This window comes from Columba livia, chromosome 22, assembly GCF_036013475.1.
Source record: "Columba livia isolate bColLiv1 breed racing homer chromosome 22, bColLiv1.pat.W.v2, whole genome shotgun sequence".
NCBI classification, from domain to species: Eukaryota; Metazoa; Chordata; class Aves; order Columbiformes; family Columbidae; genus Columba; species Columba livia.
Genome location: NC_088623.1, coordinates 4,998,331 through 5,020,360, shown reverse-complemented (window position 1 = coordinate 5,020,360; position 22,030 = coordinate 4,998,331). Strand labels below are relative to the sequence as shown.

Sequence of the window (22,030 nt, the reverse complement as noted above, 5' to 3'; positions counted from 1 at the left end):
TCCTGACACTCCCCCTTTCCATATTGATCCCCATGAATGAGTCCCCCCTCAGTCTCCTCTTGTCCAGCTCCAGAGCCCCAGCTCCCTCAGCCTTTCCTCACACGGGAGATGCTCCACTCCCTTCAGCATCTTGGTGGCTGCGCTGGACTCTCTGCAGCAGTTCCCTGTCCTGCTGGAACTGAGGGGCCACAGCTGGACACAATATTCCAGGTGTGGTCTCCCCAGGGCAGAGCAGAGGGGCAGGAGAACCTCTCTGACCTACTGACCACCCCCTTCTAACCCACCCCAGGTACCATTGGCTTCCTGGCCACAAGGGCCCAGTGCTGGCTCACGGTCACCCTGCTGTCCCCAGGACCCCCAGCTCCCTTTCCCCTGCACTGCTCACACCGCCACAGCCTTTTCCCTGTCCCAGCTCCGCTGGCCCCGCAGTTCATACCGCACCGGGGCCACTCCGGCGCGCACGGGGATCCCGGCCCGCTCGCTCCGCCCCTAAGGGCGCCGTTTCCCTCTGGCGATTGGTTGGGAAGCCACTGCCGCCGCCCAATGGCGCCTCACGGCGCGGTGCGGTGACAGCTCTCGGCCCCGCCCCCCGACCGGACGCTCCCATAACGGGGGATCACGCGCCTCGGCCGCGCCGCGCGGGGCTGCGCCTGCGCGGGAGCCTCGGCCCCGCCCCCTCCCCGCCCGGAGCGCGCGCACGGCGCGTGGTGACGCGGAGCGTGCGCGGAGCGGGGAGTCGGGTTCAAAGGAGGAAACATGGCGGAAAACAAAGGAGGCGGCGGCGGCGGGGAGGGGGCTGCCGAGGCCGGGCCGGGCGGCGGCGCCGGCCTGGAGCCCACGGCCGCGTCCCCCACCGGCGCCGCTCCCCCCCCGCCACTCTCCGCGCCGCCCGAGGAGCGGGAAAGCCCCGGCGCGGCGGCCGCGGAGCGCGGGGAGGCCGAGGCCGAGGCGGCGGTGGCGGCGGGGCCCGGTGTCGTCCCAGGGCCGGGCCCCAGCCCGGTGCCTCCGCTGACGCCCGCGGTGCCGGGGCCCTTGTCGCTGCTGGACACTTGCGCGGTGTGCGCGCAGAGCCTGCAGAGCCGGCGGGAGGCCGAACCCAAGCTGCTGCCCTGCCTGCACTCCTTCTGCCGCCGCTGCCTGCCCGAGCCCGAGCGGCAGCTCAGCGTCCCGGTGCCCGGCGGCGCCAACGGCGACGTCCAGCAAGGTGAGTGCGGCCTCTCCCCGCCCGCTTCTCCTTTCCGTTCGGCTGCGGTTCCCGTCGCCTTTCTCGGTTCGCGGTGCCCGGGGAGGTCGCGTTCACACCCGCCGGTGTTCCCGGTGGCCCCGGGCTCGCAGCAGCCTGCGCCGTGTTGTCCAGAACTTGGGAGTTGTCGGAGTTACAGTGCGCCTTGTTTTGGCTCTGGGGCGGAGGCGTGTCCGTGAGAAGGGGTTCGACTGGTCACTCGCAAAAAGAATTGTCTCGGTGAAATGTGGCTTGCTGTAGCGTTCCGGCGTGTAGTGCACCTGGCTCCGGAGCTCTGCTTCTATTAACTCAATTAAAACACCACAGTGCTGTTTCTCAGCAGACTTGCCGTGCCGGTGAACTCCGCACGTTGTTGCGGATGCGTGAAATGCACCTTGTTCTAAAGAGAGAAGCAGTCTTATTGAGGTAAAACAATAATTTGACAGAGTTCGGGCAATTTGATGGAGTTTAGCAGAGTTAACAGTGGTTTGACAAGGCTCAACGTGTTTGATGGCAATGTTTACCTTATTTATGGAGGAGGAATACAGGGGAAAATTGAGTTAGCCTCAAGTTAGAATAACTCACGTAGAGATGTAAAGTGTAAGGAAAACCCTCCTGTTGACTAATGAAGCGTTAGTATCAGTTCAGCATGCAATCCAAGTAACTCAGGCAAAATCAAAGTTATTATTCTACAAGGTTATGTGCCCTATCAGTCACTTACCAAAGGTGTGTCGCTGGGAAAAGGTCTCTCTGCATAGAGGAGCCACCTCGAGAGGTGTCCCAGCGCAAGGGGAGGTCGCAGCCGAGCGGGGAGAGCTCAAAGAACACTCGCCCACGCTGTTGTATTTATGGAATAAGGTGGTTGGTTTGTAGGCAAATCATATTTGGCAGGAAAGGTCTGCCCGAGACTCCTTGTGCCTACAACTTTCTTTGTTCCTTGATAAATGAGTCTTGGAAAAGCCACCTGCTATTGACGTGTCGGTCTCGCCTGATGGGTGTTCGGTGCTCGCCGTGTCGCTGTGCTCCTGGCCGCCGGGCTGCTCGGGGCGCAGAGCACGTCCGTCCCACGCACGCATCGCTTTTGTGCCGTGGAACAGGTGTTGAAGTCACAGGTTGAATTTTATTTTTGGATTTTATACGTTTAGGGATGGAATTGAAAAGCTTCTGGAGCTTTTAATGGAGTGACTCACATGCTGTGGTCTACAGACCAAACTAGGGCCCTGGAAAGTGGTTTTGCGGGTCGTAACGTGGCCCTATAGTCATTTGGTGACATCTTTCTGGTTTTAGCAAGTGCTTCAGCCTTTCCTATGTCACTCAATAGAGGAATTGACCTGGCTTGGTAGTGGTTCTTTCATCCAGACTGTTCAGATGTGGTCTTAGAAAGTCCATCGGTTTTAAAAAGATGATGTGTTAAATATATTTCATAAATGCACTAGCCAAAGCACTCAGTTCATCTTGTGTTTCTTCTTGTTAAATTCCAGATTCTACATTTTGCATTAGACGTGCTAGTGAAAGATACAGAACTTAGAAAGCTGGGTTTATTTTATTAACAGTTAGCAGGAGTATCTGAATCCCACTGTGTTAGGATACAGGTGTGTGAAGAAAACAAAGTGTGGCTTATGAAATATATATGGACTGGAATATCGGTTCTTGTTATACACCTTTTAAGAACGCTTGATTGTGTGCTTTGGTGAGATAATAATTCATCTTTGAATTGCTGCATCAAAAACTTTTATATGACATGAGCAAGATGTGCATTTGGGGTCCAGGAGAGTGCACTGGGAAAGATGCGTGTGATCATAAATCCGCGTGAACAAAGTATTAACCCAGCAGGTCAGTTAAGAACAAGCCATTGACCAACCAGAAAATGCAGTTCTGTGGGCAGATCTCTGCAGATTGCGAATGGAGCGACTTGAATGGCACACGAAATGCTTGCCAGTGAATCGGGTACAAAACGGCCATTCTCAACGTACGGAGAAGTTCCACGTCGCTTAGTCACGCAGGTTCCTTCTCTGCTGCCGTGGGTTTTGGTACCGTGAAGTGTTACTTCCACTTCTACGGCTTCTCCTTAAGCCATAAGCAGGTGTTTTTTTGTGAAGGACGAGCTGATGGGAAGTGGTGCCCAAAGCTGCACTTCACTGCTGGGTTATGTGCTGTACCATCTTATATTCATTTTAAAATTAGAAGTTTTATGTATTTTAAACACACGCATTTTTATATCATTTATTTAACATAAAAAGCATCATCTCATATTCACTTTAATGACTTAATAGGTCATTGGAACATGTGTTTTATTTGATGGGTAGATGATTTCTTAGTGCCTGGTGTTTCAGTTGTCCAGCTGAACCCTTCAGGTTGAACAGGTCACAAGAAAATACCTTGTATTTGGATCACAGTATTCTGAAGGACGTTTATTTCTAAGTCAGATGGTTAAAGATACTGCAAACCAGCTTTTATACACCCGCTGCTCCTGGGAAGGTGGGTTGTTCGGACGTTTCACCACCTCACCGAGATGCTTAGATTCTCCTTTAAGACTATTATCCCAATAGAGAGAAGTGTGGCTGTCCCAGCGCCCTGTGGTTGTCACCATCCTCGGTGAACGTGCGGAACCTCTAGCATGGAAGCCTCTTACACAAGTTGGTTATTTCGCTGTAGCTGTTCCAGTGCTTGTAGGAGGAGGGTGGGTTTCCATGGCGGGTGGTAACCGTTCCCCTTTCCTGCCTCCCCACTTCCCCTTTGTTTCACAGTGCTGGAGGATCCGGGCAGTTCCCTCTTGTGTTTGTCAATACAAACCAGAAAAGCAGATCAGGAGGATGGTAGCACGTGGGTTTGAGTGGGAAACAGGCTTGGGAAGCCCTGCTCTTCTACACGTGGTCTCTGAAATATCTCATAGAATCGTGGAATGTCCGGAGTTGCAAGGGACACACAAGGATCACCGAGTCCAACTCCTGATGAAATTCCAGCAGGGAAATCCCAGAAGTGTGGGTAGGGAGCAAAGAATAAGACTCAGAAAATTCCAGGGATTTTTCTTGTGCAAAAGTAGTAGATGCAGGTAGAACAAAGATGTACCAGGGCACATCAGTCGGTTCCAGCTCGTGTTGAAAGCGCGAAGGGTCTCATTCCGTGGTGTGGAGCTGGAGTCGGTAAGTGGCCAAAGACGTGACATGGACTTTCTCTAGAGACCATTTCCATCCTACAAGACTGGAAGGGAGGAGAATCCGGCCTCTCCATCTCTGTAGCTCTCCAGCACTTTTAAAATTTGGAAAAGTATTTTAGCGTTGTCAGACTGGGGAAATGAATTTGAAGCAGGTTTGAATGAATTTCCTGTTAAAACTAGTTCAAGATAAAGCCTTTTTTAGTTATATTCACCCGTTGAAAAAATGGCCTGAGATGTCAGAGAAAGGTTGTTACGCTTGGGAAATTTTAAATATAAATATATACAAGGTGTTCTCGTAGTTGAGAGAGTTACTATTCAGAAAAATACTTTTGTTTTGGCTTTAGGTGTTGGCAGTGGTGGTTTAAAACCCTTTTCTATTGGAAATGCTCCACTGTGATTTGCTGATGGGTTACGTTGTAGATTTTTTAGCGGTGTTTCTGTTTTTATGAAAACAAAGTTGCTCTTTCTCAATTCCCTTCAGTCTCCTGTGGTGTCCGTGGTCTAGTTCAGTGCGCTTTATCCAAATCATAAGCAGTTAAAAGGATTACATCCATTCTACTCTCATTAGTGTTCTTAATAAAGTCTTGGACAAATAAGACCGTCTAATGTGCAAAGTAAGGAAGATGCGACTTGTAGCGGTTGTATAATAATTTCAGCACTTGAGAAAAATTAATGCTAATTTACTACTAATGTAATTAATCTCCCTGAAATAAGCCCTGCTGTTCTAACTGAATATCCACAAAGGAGTTTGAGCGTCCTTTAATTACATTTACCTTTCAAAGTTGTTTCAGGTGTCCCAGTGTATAAAAATACCCAACGGCTTTGAAAGCTTCTCCTAGAAAATGATAATCGCAATAAAATTATATAGGAACTGGATTTAAGATTTGATGCTTCTGGGAGGAGAGCGTTATCCCCTGCCTTAGTGGGAAATAAGTTTCCAAGCCTTTAACGTAGGTTGTTCATAGAACAGCTTTAAATGTCAATTTGGTTCATGGCAAGGGGGGGAAGATTATATTTGCTTGGGGAGAACAAATGACTTGGCTAAAAACATGTATTTTTTCGGGAAGAAAACAGTAGGAAAAATGGAGTACGACTTATAAATAATCACCACTTCACCCTAGGTGAGCTATCCTGTGCTGAAGAGCCGTGCGGATGGTTTCTGGGTGGTTTTTGTTGGTGTTCTGTTGTCGTTGCGGTGGGTTTTTTGGGAACCCTGTTACATGTTCTAAGGGTAGCGTCAACTGTGGAATCTGTTCATTTCCCCAAGAGAAATGAGTGCTCTGAGGATTTTGAGTTCACTCTTGTCATCTTCTGATTCCGATGGGTTTTCATGTTACTTTTCTCACCCCGGAACCCTCTGTGTTGCAGTGGGGGTGATCCGATGCCCGATATGCCGCCAGGAGTGCCGGCAGATCGACCTGGTGGATAACTACTTTGTGAAGGACACCTCGGAAGCCCCCAGCAGCTCCGACGAGAAGTCAGAGCAGGTACGGCACTTTCCTGCTCGCTGGTTCATTTCTGCACACGTTAATTCTTTCCAGGAAAACCATGGTAACCGATGGTTTCCCTTTGCAGGTGTGTACGAGCTGTGAAGACAACGCCAGCGCCGTTGGATTTTGTGTGGAGTGTGGGGAATGGTTGTGCAAGACTTGCATAGAAGCTCATCAGCGAGTAAAATTTACTAAAGATCATATGATCCGAAAAAAAGAGGATGTGTCTTCAGGTGAGTGTTTCCTGCCCACGGTAATTAACGTTTTCTCTTTGGCACATGTGAAAAGAGAGAGGGAGGGTCATTTAGGTAACAACCAGCTGCATGACTTATTGAGGTTTATTTATAAAGGTTTTGAAGTCATCATGTAGAAAACCTATGGGTGTTTGACTATGAAAGTTTGCGAGGTTCGGTCCAACCTTCAGTGTGTCGGGTGAAGTTGTAATTTAATCTTTAAACACATGTACACAACCCTGGTGTTTGTGTATAGTTTTACATTCTTACAGGTGCCAGTGTCTTTTGAGTGTGTGTGATAGGAGAGGAATTCTTCCTCTTTGGGTACAAGAAAGGAACAGCTATAAACCACTGGCACTGTAAATATTTCAGTGGGAATGAATTCACAGTAACTTTAGGGTGAGAACAGGTTTGTAGGTGTCTTTGTCCGAATTCTTGGTTGTTACATAGCTAGGAAGTTGTGGTTTTGCTCTTCAGATTGTCTAGATTATGTTTTAAAATGCAAAACTGATTTGTTTTTAAAAACAGAGGCTGTGGGAGCATCTGGTCAACGTCCTGTTTTCTGTCCTGTCCACAAACAAGAGCAGCTCAAGCTTTTCTGTGAAACCTGTGACAGGCTGACATGCAGAGACTGTCAGTTACTGGAGCACAAAGAACACAGGTACCAACGTTACCATCCCTTAATTCCTGTGCTGCGCTTTCGCAGGGTGAAATGGCATTGATTTAAAGCGGTTGTGTCATTGAACGCTGTTGTATTTACTCTGTCAGATTGAAACGATCCCTTGCCAAGGAGAGCCTGTGTGGATGCTGAAAACTTTTTAAGTGATCAGTCAGTTGAGCTTTGTTGAGTATCTTAAGAGCTGATTCCAAACGTGGTCTGAGGCGATTTGATGCGATTAAGGTGTTAACTCGCCTGGTATTTACTTGCTACAGTCCTGAACACCTGGTGCTGTAAAGAAGCAAAGGGGGGACAAGGAAAACCTCCACTCTGTTGGACCTGGAGGGAAATATAGTTAACAAAGTCGAGGAGAAAGCTGAGGTACTTAATACCTACTTTGCCTCAGTTTTTACCAGTAAGACAGGCGGCCCTCAGGACAACTGGCTTCTGGAGGTGGTTGACAGAGATAGGAAGCCAAATAGCCCCCTTGTATTCCAGGAGGAAATAGTTGGTGACTTACTGAGCCATCTGGATCCTCACAAGTCTATGGGACCAGATGAGATCCATCCTAGGGTGATGGGGGAGCTAGCAGATGAGCTCGCCAAGCTGCTCTCCTGTATCAGTAGCATGGTGAGCAGGACAAGGGCAGTGATCCTTCCCCTGTGCTCTGCATTGGGGAGGCCACACCTGGAGTATTGTGTTCAGTTCTGGGCCCCTCAGGTCAGGAAAGACATTGAAGTGCTGGAGCGGGTCCAGAGAAGAGCAACAAGACTGGGGAAGGGACTTGAGCACAAGCCCTATGGGGAGAGGCTGAGGGAGCTGGGCTTGTTTAGTCTGGAGAAGAGGAGGCTTAGAGCTGAGCTCAGCACTCTCCAGAACTACCTGAAGGGCAGTTCTAGCCAGGTGGGGATTGGTCTCTTCTCCCAGGCATCAGCAATAGGACAAGGGGCCATGGGCTTCAACTCTGCCAGGGGAAATTGAGGCTGGATATTAGAAAGCAACTCTTTGCAGAGAGAGTGGTCAGGCATTGGAATGGCTGCCCAGGGAGGTGCTGGACTCACCGGCCCTGGAGGTTTTTAAACTGAGATTGGACATGGCACTTAGTGCCATGATCTAGTAAACGGACTGGAGTTGGACCAAGGGTTGGATTGGATGATCTCTGAGGTCTTTTCCAACCCAGTTGATTCTGTGGTTTATTTCCCCCACCCCGTGCATTTTTTGGTAGTTTTTTCAAAATGTTGTAGCTCTGCATCTAAACTGGAAACCCCTAGTTTTGGCATGTTGCTCCTTGGTAACTGGGGTCTTCTTTTGCGTGTTGAAAAGGTACCAGTTTCTGGAAGAAGCTTTTCAGAACCAGAAGGGTGCGATTGAGAACCTATTGGCCAAACTGCTGGAGAAGAAGAATTATGTAAATTTTGCAGCTGCCCAAGTTCAGAACAGGTAGGCACCCCACAGTGTTTAAATGTTACTATTGTATTGTCTCTTTCATGAATCTCAGTAAGAGGAATGGTGGCACTAGAATAATACTTGCATTTTAGTTGATTCCGTATCTTTAGTTGCATTGGATTGAATTACTTTTTGGAATGTTTTGTTCCTTACAACGCTGTCCATGTGTAGGAAGTTGTTACCAGAAACACATGGCCAAAATGATTCTTTATGGCAAGTTTGAGTAGAACCAAAGATGTGACCCATTTATTACACTTATGGGGGAGGGAGGAAAAAAGGGAAGGCAAACCTGTCTTATGGTGTCTGCAAAGTTCAGCTCCAGGTGACAGAAGTGTTGGCTGTAGAGAGAAACCAATTGTTCTTTGCTTCTTCACCCTTCAAGCATGAGAAGGTGCCTGTGGTGTTGGGTATTTGGCAGCAGAGTATCAAGTGACTGCCTGACAATACATTTCTCTCTCTTTTTTAGGATAAAAGAAGTAAATGAAACTAACAAACGAGTAGAACAGGAAATCAAAGTGGCTATATTCACCCTCATCAACGAAATCAATAAAAAGGGAAAATCTCTCTTGCAGCACCTTGAGGTACAGTTAAGAGAAATAGAGAATGCTAACTCACTGGTCCTACCTGCTCTGAATACGAGCGTTAGTATAAGCTGTTTCGCTTGTGACATTTCTTTTTGCCCTGAGAAGTGATAGCGCTCTACATTTTGCTCATGAATCTGAAGGTCCCGTTGTAATAAAGCTTTTTCTTTTTTGTAGAATGTGACAAAGGAGAGACAGATGAAGTTAATACAACAACAGAATGACATCACTGGTCTTTCGCGACAAGTGAAGCATGTGATGAACTTTACTAATTGGGCTATTGCCAGCGGCAGCAGCACCGCTTTGCTCTACAGTAAGCGGCTGGTAAGGACACACACTCTTAATTTGTCTGTGCAGTACACAGAGTGTTTAGTCAAACGTGTTGTGTAGCCTCACTAGATTATACCCAAGGAAGAGACAATGAGTTGTTCATGCTTCATTAAAAAAAAACAAAAAGACCTTCTTTAATAATGGGATAAATTTCCCCACTTATACACCACTTCTCATTTGTAAATTAAGGACTTAACAGTTTTATCATAGAAGGAATGGGGTCAAGCTCTGTAAAAGCAGCTCAGTGTTTCCCTTGAGTCATTGCAGAAGTAGTGTTATTGTTGAACAGGACTTCTCTAATCCTCTGGGTTGAGTAAGAAATTAATTGTATGGTGGCTGATTTTCCTGGTGAATTGAGCACTTCCCAAACTTGCTGTTGCCAATCCCTGTTGGTGACCCAGCCGTCTAAACTTGCTGGACAAACACATACTTTTTAATGTTCTTATTCTTTATTTTGTTGTTATCAAGGCTTGTTTTTGCTTTCCATTAGATAACATTCCAGTTACGGCACATTTTAAAGGCGCGTTGTGATCCCGTCCCAGCTGCCAATGGGGCGATACGCTTCCATTGTGACCCCACGTTCTGGGCAAAGAACGTCGTCAATTTAGGTGAGAAAATGGTGTTTGTTTATTCTGTGTTACTTGAAAAACTAGTTTGACTTGGACGTGTTTATCTAATGCGAGTTAGAGTGCAACACATTTCTTAATGCAGAAGACCAAAACTCTCTTGACATAACCCCTCCGGTCCTGATTACCCTCCTGATCTGCTCTGTTCTTTTAATTAGCGAAGCTTTCTCCACGGTTTGGTTTCCAATGGGAATGATTCTAGGAATGGCCCTTTTTCCCCCCTCTTAGAGTGGTTCCGATGGTTATAGTATAGCCCACTAGTGCTAAGCGGATGCTTCAGTTTCTGGAATAAGCTTTTTTGGCAGTGGGATCAGGTTTTTTTAATCTGAACTCCATATGTAGCTGCATATGGAGTAATACTTGATGTCTTAATGTATTGCAAATGGTGTGAACAAGCATAATTAGGACTGTTGATATGAAATGGAGAGTTAAGTGTTTACTAGTTCTTTTTTTGTTTGGTGTAGGTAACCTTGTCATTGAAAACAAACCAACTCCTAGTTACACTCCTAACGTCGTGGTTGGACAAACTCCTCCAGCCACCAACCACGTCAGCAAAGCTCCGGGCCAGATCAACCTGGCGCAGCTGCGGCTGCAGCACATGCAGCAGCAGGTGTATGCGCAGAAGCACCAGCAGCTGCAGCAGATGAGGATGGGGCAGCCGGCGGCGTCCGTTCCCCGGCAGAGCAGCCCACAGGTCTTACAGCAGCAGGTAAGGATCTTGTCTTATTTCACCTTTTACCGTAACGCTGAGACCTAAAATTGCCCTATCGAATATAAACTTACAAAGCAGTTTATGAAAGTGAAAATATTTTGGAATTTTGCTTTAAATGTGACAGCTATTGGCTTTTCTTGATGTTGTGTAACGGGTAAACCTACTGCTGTGGAAAGAAATTGGCTTTTTTTCCCATGTTAAAACCAAAAATGTTAAAAACCAAAAACCCTTGCAGCCTCCCAGGTTGATCAGCATGCAGACCATGCAGAGGGGTAACATGAACTGTGGGGCTTTCCAAGCACATCAGATGAGAATGGCTCAGAATGCTGCTCGTATTCCAGGAATACCACGCCACAATGGACCACAATACTCCATGATGCAACCTCACCTTCAAAGACAAGTATATCCTGTGTACACGCTTCATTTGTGCCATTGTGCCAAACTCTCATGACGATAGACGGTACCTCCAGCTGTAAATGTGTTTATCTGTAGCGCTTGTAACTCACAGCTACACACATTTATGTGCTTTTCCATGTTGCATACTGCGCTGTGACGTTTTTTGCTGAACGTAAGAAAATTCAAACCTTAAGAATGGAAATGAGTTCTAATGTTTGTATTGTGCTTCAGTTCTGGGAGACAAACTGTTTCCTTTTTCACTTGTCAGTGACATTCAGCTTTGGGTTCCTTAGAGAATAGTCAGGAATAGTGACGTTCAAAGTGGTGTAGCTGAAGGTTTTTAATGAAACCAAATTCTAAAGTGCTTTTAAATTCCAACCTGAAGCATGATGCAGAGCTCTGTATACTACCAGGAATTAAAGTTCTTGACAATGAATGTTAGCAGGACTGGAAAACCAGAAGTGATTTTATAATACTTGAAACAGTTACTCTTCTATTTATTTAAAAAAAGTTTGTAGACAGACTTATGGACTCCAAAGATGTCTTTGGAGGAAGTCATTGCTTTAAGACAGCATAACTATATATGAAAATAATGTGGTGGAAGATGTGCTACGTATTTAAATATCTAGCAGTTGCTTTGCATTCAGCGCTATCAGGTTATGTTGACAGAAATGCGAGTTTATATGTTCTCCCCGCCCCTGTTTTGTTGAGGACTCTCACAAAGCCTGTTTGACGTGCTCTGGCTGGCTGATTTGTCCGTAACGCGCTCACGGTCTCTTCTCTTTCCCTGCAGCATTCTAACCCTGGCCACGCGGGGCCTTTTCCAGTTGTTTCTGTGCACAACACCACTATTAATCCAACTAGTCCTACCACAGCAACGATGGCGAGTGCAAACCGCGGCCCAACGAGTCCGTCTGTTTCTGCGATCGAACTCATTCCTTCCGTAACAAACCCAGAGAATTTACCTTCCCTGCCGGACATCCCGCCCATCCAGGTCAGCGGAGCAGATCGGGCTGTGGGTGAAGCACTGATCTGCTTTCCTTCTGTGTCTGTCTTTATTTGGATATCGCTGCTTGTCTGTGGAATAGTGTTGTTATTTATCATATCAAGTTGGAGAATTAAAATCTTCAGCCCTTGACTTGGGCATCATGCAGCTGTTTTCGCCGTATGGGGCTGACCTGCTCGACCTGCGTTAGCCGTTAGACTAATCAGTAGACTGTCCTACAGTAAAATTGATAGATTAATTAATCCAAAGAACTGTGTTCACTCCATTCTTCCACAAGACGATCGTATGGGAAGGTATCGCTAGGGCAGTTGAATAGTTATGTATGTCGAACACCCCGAGTGCTGATTTTTCTCTGCGATGTTCCTAAATGTCAGTATCAAATGCAGGAGGTACAGAGAGCAGGTGTCCCACTGCCCTGCTGTTCTCTCTCCTCACATTTCCTCCGTACCCTGTAGAGTGGCTGTAAGAACTTTTGTAGGTGCTCCAAAAACACTTTAATTAGGCTTCTCTGATTCTGACTTTTGTTTTTTGCTTCTTAGCTTGAAGATGCTGGTTCAAGTAGCTTAGATAACCTTCTGAGTAGATACATCACCGGCAGCCACCTACCCCCACAACCCACCAGTACCATGAATCCCTCCCCGGGACCCTCAGCTCTGTCTCCAGGCTCATCAGGTAAATGTGATGGGTGTTTCTGGTATTTAAGGTGGAAATAATCACCTACTATTTCCTGCCAAAGGGGAAGGGATGTTTTATTAGTTTAAAATGTATTTTGCTCAGAAATAAATTCTTCTGGAAACTGAAGTTTTACCCTTCTGCGGAAGGACCTGTATAGTTACCAACTGCCAGCAGGTGGATGCAGTGTTCTGGATACATGTATGAACTGTATTCTTGTCCTGTGTTACCACAACCCTTCTTTTCTTTCTCATGTATCACAGGACACAGTTCAGATATTGTTGGTGACTGGCCTAGACCATTCCGAGGTTTGGGAAGTTTATAGAATAGCTTAGTCTTGGAAATACTTACACCCAATGGCCATTTGAGCAAGATCATTCTAAGTGTAGCTATTATAATTGATGATGAGCTTTCATTATGCATGTGAAAAATTAAGTCACCAATACCTAATCTCAAGTTATTTGAACATCGAAAGTGCCCACTGCTGTTAGTAAGAAGCTGATTTCAGTATTTCTATACGTGTTTCTCATAGTCTTCTCTCTGCAAGGTTATTGTAAGATGCTGTGAAGTATTAAATCAGGATATTCTAGCAGCACTTCTGGTGTTACCTAACACCAGTCATTTATTTTACAGCAGAATGTAAATTTTGTACCAAGTCAACATCTATGCCGCTTCTTTGCAGGTTTATCCAACTCCCACACTCCCGTGAGGCCGCCCAGCACCTCCAGCACGGGCAGCAGAGGGAGGTGAGTGTGCAGCGTTAACACCGCCGCGCTGAAAAACCAGATGTGAAGAATTAAGAAGTGAATTGGCACTGGGTCAGGAGGGTTGTGGTACAACCGTGACCCGGTGCTGGAAGAATTCTTACATGAAGAGTTGGGGGTTGGTTTGTTTGTGTGGTTGGTTTGCTTTTTTCCTTCACTATGATTCTCTGCTGTCTTGTAAACGTTCTAATGTGCATTCAGCAAACAGTCAAACTTCTTAGCTCTGATTACTCTTATTTATGCGCTGGTATCTTTCCAGCTGTGGCTCCTCGGGCAGAACTGCTGAGAAGAGCAGCGTTAACTTCAAGTCTGACCAAGTGAAGGTGAAACAGGAGCCCGGCACAGAGGAGGAGATTTGCAGTTTCTCAGGAGCAGTGAAACAGGAGAAAACAGAGGATGGCAGGAGAAGCGCTTGCATGGTAAAGTTAGTTTGTGCAGCAGTATGGCACAGTTTTCCGAGCAGTGTGTGAAAGAATTTGGAAATAATAAAGCCATTTTGAAAGCAGTCTAATAGGAAACAGAACTTAACCTCAGTTTGGTCCATGTTGAGGACTTTTAATACAGTGTTCTGCCAGACTCAGGGTAGTCCGCCATATAAATTATATCTTTAAGTGTTAAAATGAAATACCCCCAGCGGTGTACTGTATTTGCTGCTTTTAATCCCTAACTCATAAAAGCTGTAAGTCACCCGTTGTTAGTAGTTCCTGAACATTCATACACGTGGAATTACCTTGAGAAATCTTCCAATCAGTCTCAAGTTCTTCTGGCAGAGCATAAACAAAATATTTATGCAAGTGAATTTTCTGAAGCGTTTCCCAGCTATGCTTGATTTAATGGGATTATACACTGGGAGCGGGGTGATGGATTGGAGGATTGTTCCTAGTGACAGTGATGTTTTATTTTTAACAATTTAGCAGTATGTTTGGCTTGGAAGTTTGTTTATCATGTTGTATATCAGTGGAAATGAGTCTGTTCTTGAAAGGCTAGACTTGTGGAAAAGTAGTTTTCAATACTGTATGCAACTCAGATCTTCGTAATGATTTCCCACTTGTTTTGGGAAATGAGTGTAGTACCTTTAAGCAATGGATGGCTTGTGATTTCCAACATATGAAGAAAGATGCCCTTGTGGAGTTGACTCTGATTTTCTTGTGCCACTTTCATTTCAGCTTAGCAGTCCCGAGAGCAGCTTGACACCACCGCTGTCCACTAACTTGCATCTGGAAAGTGAATTAGAAGCGTTAGGAAGCCTCGAAAATCACGTAAAAATGGAACCGGCAGATTTAAGTGAAAGTTGCAAACAGTCCGGACACAACTTTGTAAATGGGAAATCCCCCGTGCGCAGTCTAATGCACCGCTCGGCCAGAATTGGAGGAGAAGGCAATAACAAAGACGACGATCCCAATGAGGACTGGTGTGCCGTGTGCCAGAACGGAGGGGACCTCTTGTGCTGTGAAAAGTGCCCGAAGGTTTTTCACCTGACCTGCCACGTACCGACGCTCCTCAGCTTTCCAAGGTACCAGAAACCGTGTCATGGTTCCTGTGGGCTCATTCTCATGGTAGATTTGAACATAGTACCAAAACTCGTGTTTCTTCCTCAACATCAGCTGGTTCTGGATGATTTATCATCTGACATTCCAAAGGCCTGCCTGAGTTGTTTTGAGTGTAACTGGTCCATGTTTATCACTCTCAAAGTGTGATTCTGTTGTGTAAAGTTCATTTTAGAGCCACAGTGAGAAAGGTGTTGTAAAGTGTTAGAACACACTTGGGAGAGGAATATGAGGGCAGGAAAAATGGCCTTGACTGGCAGATTATCTTGAGCATTAAGGTTTATTCATTATCTTTGGATATCCAAGTCTTCACTACAGTACAGTGTGAATCTGTCAGAGCGAATGCAAAAATCTTTGTAGTCATCACTGCTGAGACTTTGTCGCTGGATATCTGGAATAATTGTGTTTATTTCTGTTTAGTGGAGAGTGGATATGTACATTCTGCAGAGATCTCAGCAAACCAGAAGTAGAATATGACTGTGACAATTCACAGCACAGCAAGAAAGGGAAGACAGCGCAAGGCCTGAGTCCCGTGGATCAAAGGGTATGTCTCAAATCTGCAAGAATCCGTTTCCCAGACGCTTGTGCTTTCTCACATTGCTATCCCCCACGGTTTCTTGGAGATACTTTTCCTGTGGCTGCAGCAAATTAAATGCAGTTTTGCCTTTTGAAAAAAACAAACCACCACCACCCAAACCAAGTAAAATAACATTTTTCTTGCTGTGGCCACGCATCCAGGTGTTGGTGACTGTGGGAGGGCCCCATTGCATTGGGACTGTGATCATCTAGTGGCTAAAGCTGGCATGTAAACACATATTCTGTATTGAAATGCATCCTTTAATATGCATGAATCTCTGCGGCGTTCTTAATTAGAAGTTCTTTGCGTTTCACATTGATACAACCTTCCTAAAAATAGGGGTGTAAGTTTGGCGTGGGAAGTCGGCGCTGTGGGAGGTGCTGGGAGTGCTGAGCTGCGTTCTGCGGAACGTGTGATGACCCTGACAGGGGGAATTGGTTTTAGGTTTATCAATCAGCCTGTGTATAAAGTCTCAGGGTGTTATCAATCAGATTCCTCCAAAGGAATCACAAGGAAAGAAAAATATTTAAACAGGGAATCACTAGAAACGCTCTGGTTTCAAATAGTTTAATTTTTACTTGTGGGAAAAAGAATAGAAGTCTGCAACTCAGTCCTTTTCTGTTACATGGAGTTAAAATTGGACAAAAGCGATGCTAGTTTGTCTTTTTTTAAAAAAAAAAAAAAAAATTGATTGTATGTGAGCATCCATCTTCATGTTGAACGTTAGCCCTCGGCTTTTGTTTAGGAAGAAGAAGGGGCCCAGTGCTGGCTCATGGTCACCCTGCTGTCCCCAGGACCCCCAGGTCCCTTTCCCCTACACTGCTCTCTAATAGGTCATTCCCCAACTTATACTGGAACCTGGGGTTGTTCCTGCCCAAATACAAGACTCTACACTTGCCCTTGTTCTATTCCATTACATTTTCCCCCGCCCAACTCTCCAGCCTGTCCAGCTCTCTGATGGCAGCACAGCTTCCAGTGTCACCACTCCTCCCAGCTTGGTGTCATCAGCAAACTTGCTGACAGTCACTCTATTCCCTCGTCCAAATCATTGATGAATATATTGAATAATACTCACTCCTCATCCATGCCTGGACAATACTCAATACATTGCAGTTGCTCTCTCACATAGAGCGCAACTCCACCACCACAGCTGGCTGGCCTGTCTTTCCTGAAAAGGACACAGCCATCCATGACCACATCCCAGCCATGTGTGCTGTCCCACCGTGTCTCCGTAATTGCCACCAGGTCATCATCTCCTGCCCTAACACAGGTTTCTGACTCCTCCTGCTTATTCCCCGTGCTGCAGGCATTGCTGTGCAGGCATTTCAGAGAGCGAGCTGAGCACACCCATTTCACCCCAGGGGTCTGGGAGGCCTCCCAGCCTTCATCAACTCCAGAGTGCTGCCCCACTGGTGCAAGCCCAGCTACCACCCCATCCCCTTCGAGTCTAGTTTAAAGCTCTCCACATGAGAAGTACAAACCTTTTTAAAATAGATATGAACTTCTGAGCTGAGGTTAAATTTTAAGTTATTAATGTGAAGCTGTTTGTTTCTTTGTAAGAAATGCGAACGTCTCCTGCTTTACCTGTATTGTCACGAGCTGAGCATTGAATTCCAGGAGCCAGTCCCAGCCTCGGTGAGTCTCCTGAAAAATAATCTGTGATGTATTTTTGGCAGGGACATCTCTTGGAGTCTAAACATGAGTTTGGGGAGGAACTGACTGTGTTTACTGCCCTTGGTCAGTCTAAAAGTTCTGGCTGTCATCCGGTATTTTGTGGTTCCGAGAGGGCCAGGAGCTGGGTCTGTAGTTTCTCTGTGCGGAGGCTCCACTCCCATCTCAGACCCAGACAGTTACAAATTCTTCCTCCTGGCAGTTGTTGAGTTGGAGGAGAATGTCTCAGGATACCCATGAAATTCAAAATGGTTTTGGGACGATCTTTTAAATGAAAGTAAGAGAGAAATTGCTGTGACTCTTCTGTTTTCTAACAAACAGCATCGCTGTGCTGTGATAGACTCTGAGGGTTGGAAAGAACCTCTCAAGCAGTTTGAGGAAAGTAAATTATTCTCACTTGCTGAACGTGCATACAGTGCCTGACGAGATTAACTGATTGATATTTTGATAAACGAAGAAATTCACCTGCTTCTGTGAACTGTGTAGTCATTGTAGTGATAAATCGCTGTGTTTTACAGATACCAAACTACTATAAAATTATAAAGAAGCCAATGGATTTATCTACGGTGAAAAAGAAACTGCAAAAGAAGCATTCCCAACACTACCAGACTCCTGAGGATTTTGTGGCAGATGTCCGGTTGATCTTCAAGAACTGTGAAAGGTTTAATGAAGTACGTTAACTTCCTATCCGTATTTATTTCAACATGGTCGTGCAGCTTCTCCATTTCAGGGCTCTGCTTCCAGTTGTAACTTCTGCTTATGGAGCAGATGCTGAGTCAGACACTTCAAACCAAACCAAACCAAATGCAATTACAGAACTCTCTGTCAGTTTTAGCTTTAGATTCTAGTTTCAGGCTTTAACAGAGGGAAGTTCTGAAGTGCATTGGCTGGTGTGGATGTGACTGAGGAGCAGGGTGACCCTGTTACCGCACATCGAGTAGATTGCAGAAGTGCTTAGGAAGTGTGGTAATAATGATAAACAGTCCTTAAAACTGTCTCAAGCTATACAAATAATTATTGTTCTACTCATGAAATGTGGTGGAATTCTACTGAGGAAACTTCCTCTACTGGGGAAAGTGCCTTTCTGAAGAATATTCCACTGGTTCTAGTACCTCATGCAGCTGAGCCCAGAAGAACGTGTTTGTTACAACTGGTATTAAGCTTAGTGCTTCAGCACATGGGTAACTGGGCTCTCACAAAACCCAGTTTTCAATAGAGAACTTTTGTGGGAAGTCATATATTTGACGAATGCGGAAAGTTGGCTTATTTTGCAATGAACCCGTCTGGTAATGGAATATTTTCACCTAAGTGGTGTTACTAGGTGGAGCAATGGAAAAAATATTCCGAATATCAAGAAAAGTTGTGGTGTTATAGGAGCTAAGAGAACATCCTTACTTCTGAGCTGCCCTAAAGCACGAAAGACACAAAGCCCTGGGGCGAAGGGCTTTTTCCTGACCTTAGAAATGCAGAAAACGGCCAATATATTCCTGTGAGATGTAACCTGAGTTTCGCAGTGTTTGCGCTGCATTTCTGGCCCTCTGAAGAACTAAAGGGAGGACACAAACCTACAATTAACATCTCGGCTCTTTCCCAAGCACACTAGTGAAAAATGAAGGTTAATGATGTAATGCTGTACATGCTCCCAAGCATTTGGGACTTGGACACCCCTGACTCCCTCGTGTCTCTGTGTTAGGTGGAGGTTAATGAGCGCTGTGGAAGAAGTCGCAATTATGTGAGCTTCTCAATCGAGGGGATTAATGAAGCGTCTGCTGTAGAGGAAAACACGCCGCAGCTCTTAGGGACAGAGTAAACCGAGGGAGCGAGGGCTGATGGATGGGTTGTTTTCTTGTTGTTTTCTTGAAGTGTTTCAGGCTTGTGTCGCTGTTTGAAATGCTGGCTCATGGCAAAGGATGAGTCACCTTGACCTCTCATCACGTCATCACGTGTGGTGCCTCTGAGCCATCCGCTTTAAAAGAAATGCAATTCGCAGTGGGGTAAGACCCCCAAACAAGTGCTCTCGTGGAGCATTTCTCTCTCTAAAGTGAGACTTCTCCACAGTAATGTCCAGGCGACTGAAGTTTACGATGAGGAAAAGCGGCCACGAGTAGAGCGCAGTCTTTAAAATGACAGGCACTTATTTGTACAAACGTTGTGTGTTTTGTTGAAGGTTTATTTACCTGTTTTAAAGCCGCTTCCACTAAGTTTGAGCAGTAAAGAGGTGTGGTCCATAACAAACTGTTCCGTTACGGCTGACATTAGTCATCCAATCCTATGCAATCTCATAACTTTAGAAAGGATTATAATGCCGTTTTTTTTTGACTCTGGTATCCTTTTTAGATGATGAAAGTTGTTCAAGTTTATGCAGAAACACAAGAGATTAATTTGAAGGTAAGCGTTTCAGACCATGCACACTTGGTGAAGGGATGTGCATTTCCAACGGGTGAATGTTCCTCTTCTTCTGTCCGCAGGCCGATTCAGAAGTAGCGCAGGCAGGGAAGGCAGTTGCATTGTACTTTGAAGATAAACTTACAGAGATCTACCCAGACAGGACCTTCCAGCCTTTGCCTGAATTTGAGCAGGAAGAGGATGATGGTGAAATAACTGAGGACTCCGATGAAGATTTTATACAACCACGTAGGAAACGCCTAAAATCAGATGAGAGACCAGTGCATATAAAGTAATCTAATGATATGGACCTAAAGTTTATTGTAAAAACTGTTATTTAAGTGTTCCTGGAATATTATAATGCCTACGGTGGCCACCTTGAAGAAGCTGATAGCTTTTTAAACAGTATTAGATGACAAAAAACACTTGTACAGAAAAGCATTCTCAGCAGAAGGGGAAAAAGCTGTATTGTAAATTTTTGGCGTGTTTTTTTTTCTTTTCATTTCTTTTTTCCTCCTCGATTACTCGCTATATTCTGTTCCTGCTGGAGGGGACACGCTCATCCCGCTCTCGCACACAGAGCTGGGTGAATGTTGAAGAGCAGCACATTTGATACGAGATGTTCCATGTGGAGCTGAGACTGGTTGGTGAGATGCTCCTGGATCTGGACTGCAGCACAGACTGAGCAGCGCTCCCCGAATCCCCTCTTTGCGTGAACTTCAGTGCGTGTTGGTCGTTGCTTTTCTCATCTCATTTAAGCGGTATTGTGAACAACTGATCTGTGTCGAGCCGATTACCTAAATTTGACTTTCTTTACTGCGTTTTCTGTATAGCAAAAGGAAGAAAAAAAAACATTAAACTGTTCTGAATTGGCAAGTGCAGGAGTGTGAGTTCTTGACAGACTGAACTGGTTGCAACAACCCCTTTGCAGTAGGACCGGGTGTATTCATTATGAATCCTGTACACAGAACGTTTTAGTTCAGCGTTTAATCTCAGCGTTGTCATCTGTCCCTGATCCCCCAAACGAGGCAGAATGTTCTCCCCAGTATTGTCTAATTTTCTGTACTTAAATTATAGACTGAAGAGCTAACAACTGATTGGGGTGTTTTTCCAGTCTTCCTAAATATCAGTTTCTAATAGACCACTCGGCAAACAATAACCTATTAACTACCAAATGTGTAAAATTTCCTGTATTCACTTTGTCTTATTTGTAAATAGTGACTCGAGATTTCTCGCAGGTCAGCAACATTTGCTGAACTGTTTTTAAGCTAATTATGTATTCTTATTAATTGTTCCTATCAACAAAAGATTTGTAATATATGCCATTTCTAACGTTGCGTTCGTTTCGAGGTTCTGTCTTATTTTTATTGGAGTACTACTCAGAACTTTCTTCAGCAGCAGCTTAGGAGCGAAATGTCGAGAAAGGTTGGAATAAATCTGAGGTTGGGTTGCTTGTCCGTGCCTCGAACGAAGCGCTTGCGCAGGATTTGGCCTTGAGCGGTTTCTGGTTGAATATGAAAGCAGAAGAGTTTCCCCGTCCCCCTGTGCCGGGGCAGCATCTCTGCAGTGCCCTCCCCACCTCATTGGATGAGGTCAAGTTGGCAGGAATTACTTTGCCATAAGGTTTTGCGTGGATACTGTGGTAAATCAGGGTTTTGGAGTACTCAGCCACTCCTGTGATGTATCTTTACCCGAATGGTAAAGGATAACGGTAAAGAGAAATATTTCAGCACGGTGTATCAATTTGAGAGATGCTCTTAAAAATTGTTATGCAAATCACTTAAGATTTGATTTCTTTTTCTAAGAACAAAGTGTATTTGCATTGTGACCGTACCCCCTCGCAATAAATAAGGGGACTGAAGGTGTTTGGAACTTCAAGCTCAGTTCTTTAGGTTACGCACATGTTACGCTGAAAACGCAAACTGAGGGGGTTTGTTAATGTCTCAGATATTCACGTAGTGCCAGTTTAAATTTGCATTTTGCCAGTTTGTATGTGAAAGGAAAAGGAATTCTACTTAAACTCACCAGATTGACAAAGAGCCAACGCTCGGCCCATAGGATGAGGCGCGTGAGCAGGACACCAGGAGTAACGGATCATTTAATGCCTCTGTGTATTGCCTGTTTGTGCATTTCTAGTTTCTCAGCTTCATTTTGCAAAGGAATACCATTAAAATCATAATGAAAATAAGATTTTTGTGACTTCTCTTCACTTGGGATTACTGTTTTTACGGCGCTTAAGCACCGCAGGTTCTGCACCTTCAGGCCTCGACTCCTTTAGGTGTTCGCAAGGTGCCGGTGCTGGATCCCAGTGCTCAGGACGAGCTGGTGGCGTCGCGGGTGACAAGGACCATGCTACAAAGCTGCAGGTTGGGGCTCCATGTTCTGCTGCCAGACCCCACGGCACGTGTCTGACTGTTCTAACGTGGTCAGCCCCCACGGCACGTGTCTGACTGTTCTAACGTGGTCAGCCCCCACGGCACGTGTCTGACTGTTCTAACGTGGTCAGCCCCTACGGCACGTGTCTGACTGTTCCAACGTGGTCAGACCCCACGGCACG

The 22,030-nt window shown here is 45.6% G+C and overlaps 1 protein-coding gene across 4 annotated transcripts; it reads left to right on the top strand.

Moving 5' to 3' along the window:
* Positions 1 to 702: 702 nt before the first annotated feature.
* On the top strand, positions 703 to 21,661 carry TRIM33 (tripartite motif containing 33). 4 transcript variants are annotated; one of them, XM_065038767.1, is made up of 20 exons: positions 704 to 1,204; positions 5,748 to 5,866; positions 5,955 to 6,102; positions 6,631 to 6,763; positions 8,084 to 8,200; positions 8,673 to 8,787; positions 8,965 to 9,111; positions 9,608 to 9,725; positions 10,208 to 10,452; positions 10,691 to 10,855; positions 11,645 to 11,845; positions 12,397 to 12,529; positions 13,212 to 13,275; positions 13,553 to 13,712; positions 14,460 to 14,806; positions 15,261 to 15,384; positions 16,978 to 17,052; positions 17,607 to 17,759; positions 19,426 to 19,476; positions 19,557 to 21,661. In XM_065038767.1, the coding sequence occupies exons 1-20, from the start codon at positions 757 to 759 to the stop codon at positions 19,767 to 19,769; spliced, it is 3,276 nt and encodes a 1,091-aa protein (XP_064894839.1). In that variant the 5' UTR covers positions 704 to 756; the 3' UTR covers positions 19,770 to 21,661. The 4 variants fall into 4 exon arrangements, with proteins under 4 accessions (XP_064894842.1, XP_064894839.1, XP_064894843.1 ...); XM_065038770.1 differs by lacking the exons at positions 19,426 to 19,476; positions 19,557 to 21,661 and adding an exon at positions 18,782 to 19,111 and having other exon boundaries at positions 703 to 1,204; XM_065038771.1 differs by lacking the exon at positions 10,691 to 10,855.
* Positions 21,662 to 22,030: the final 369 nt, after the last annotated feature.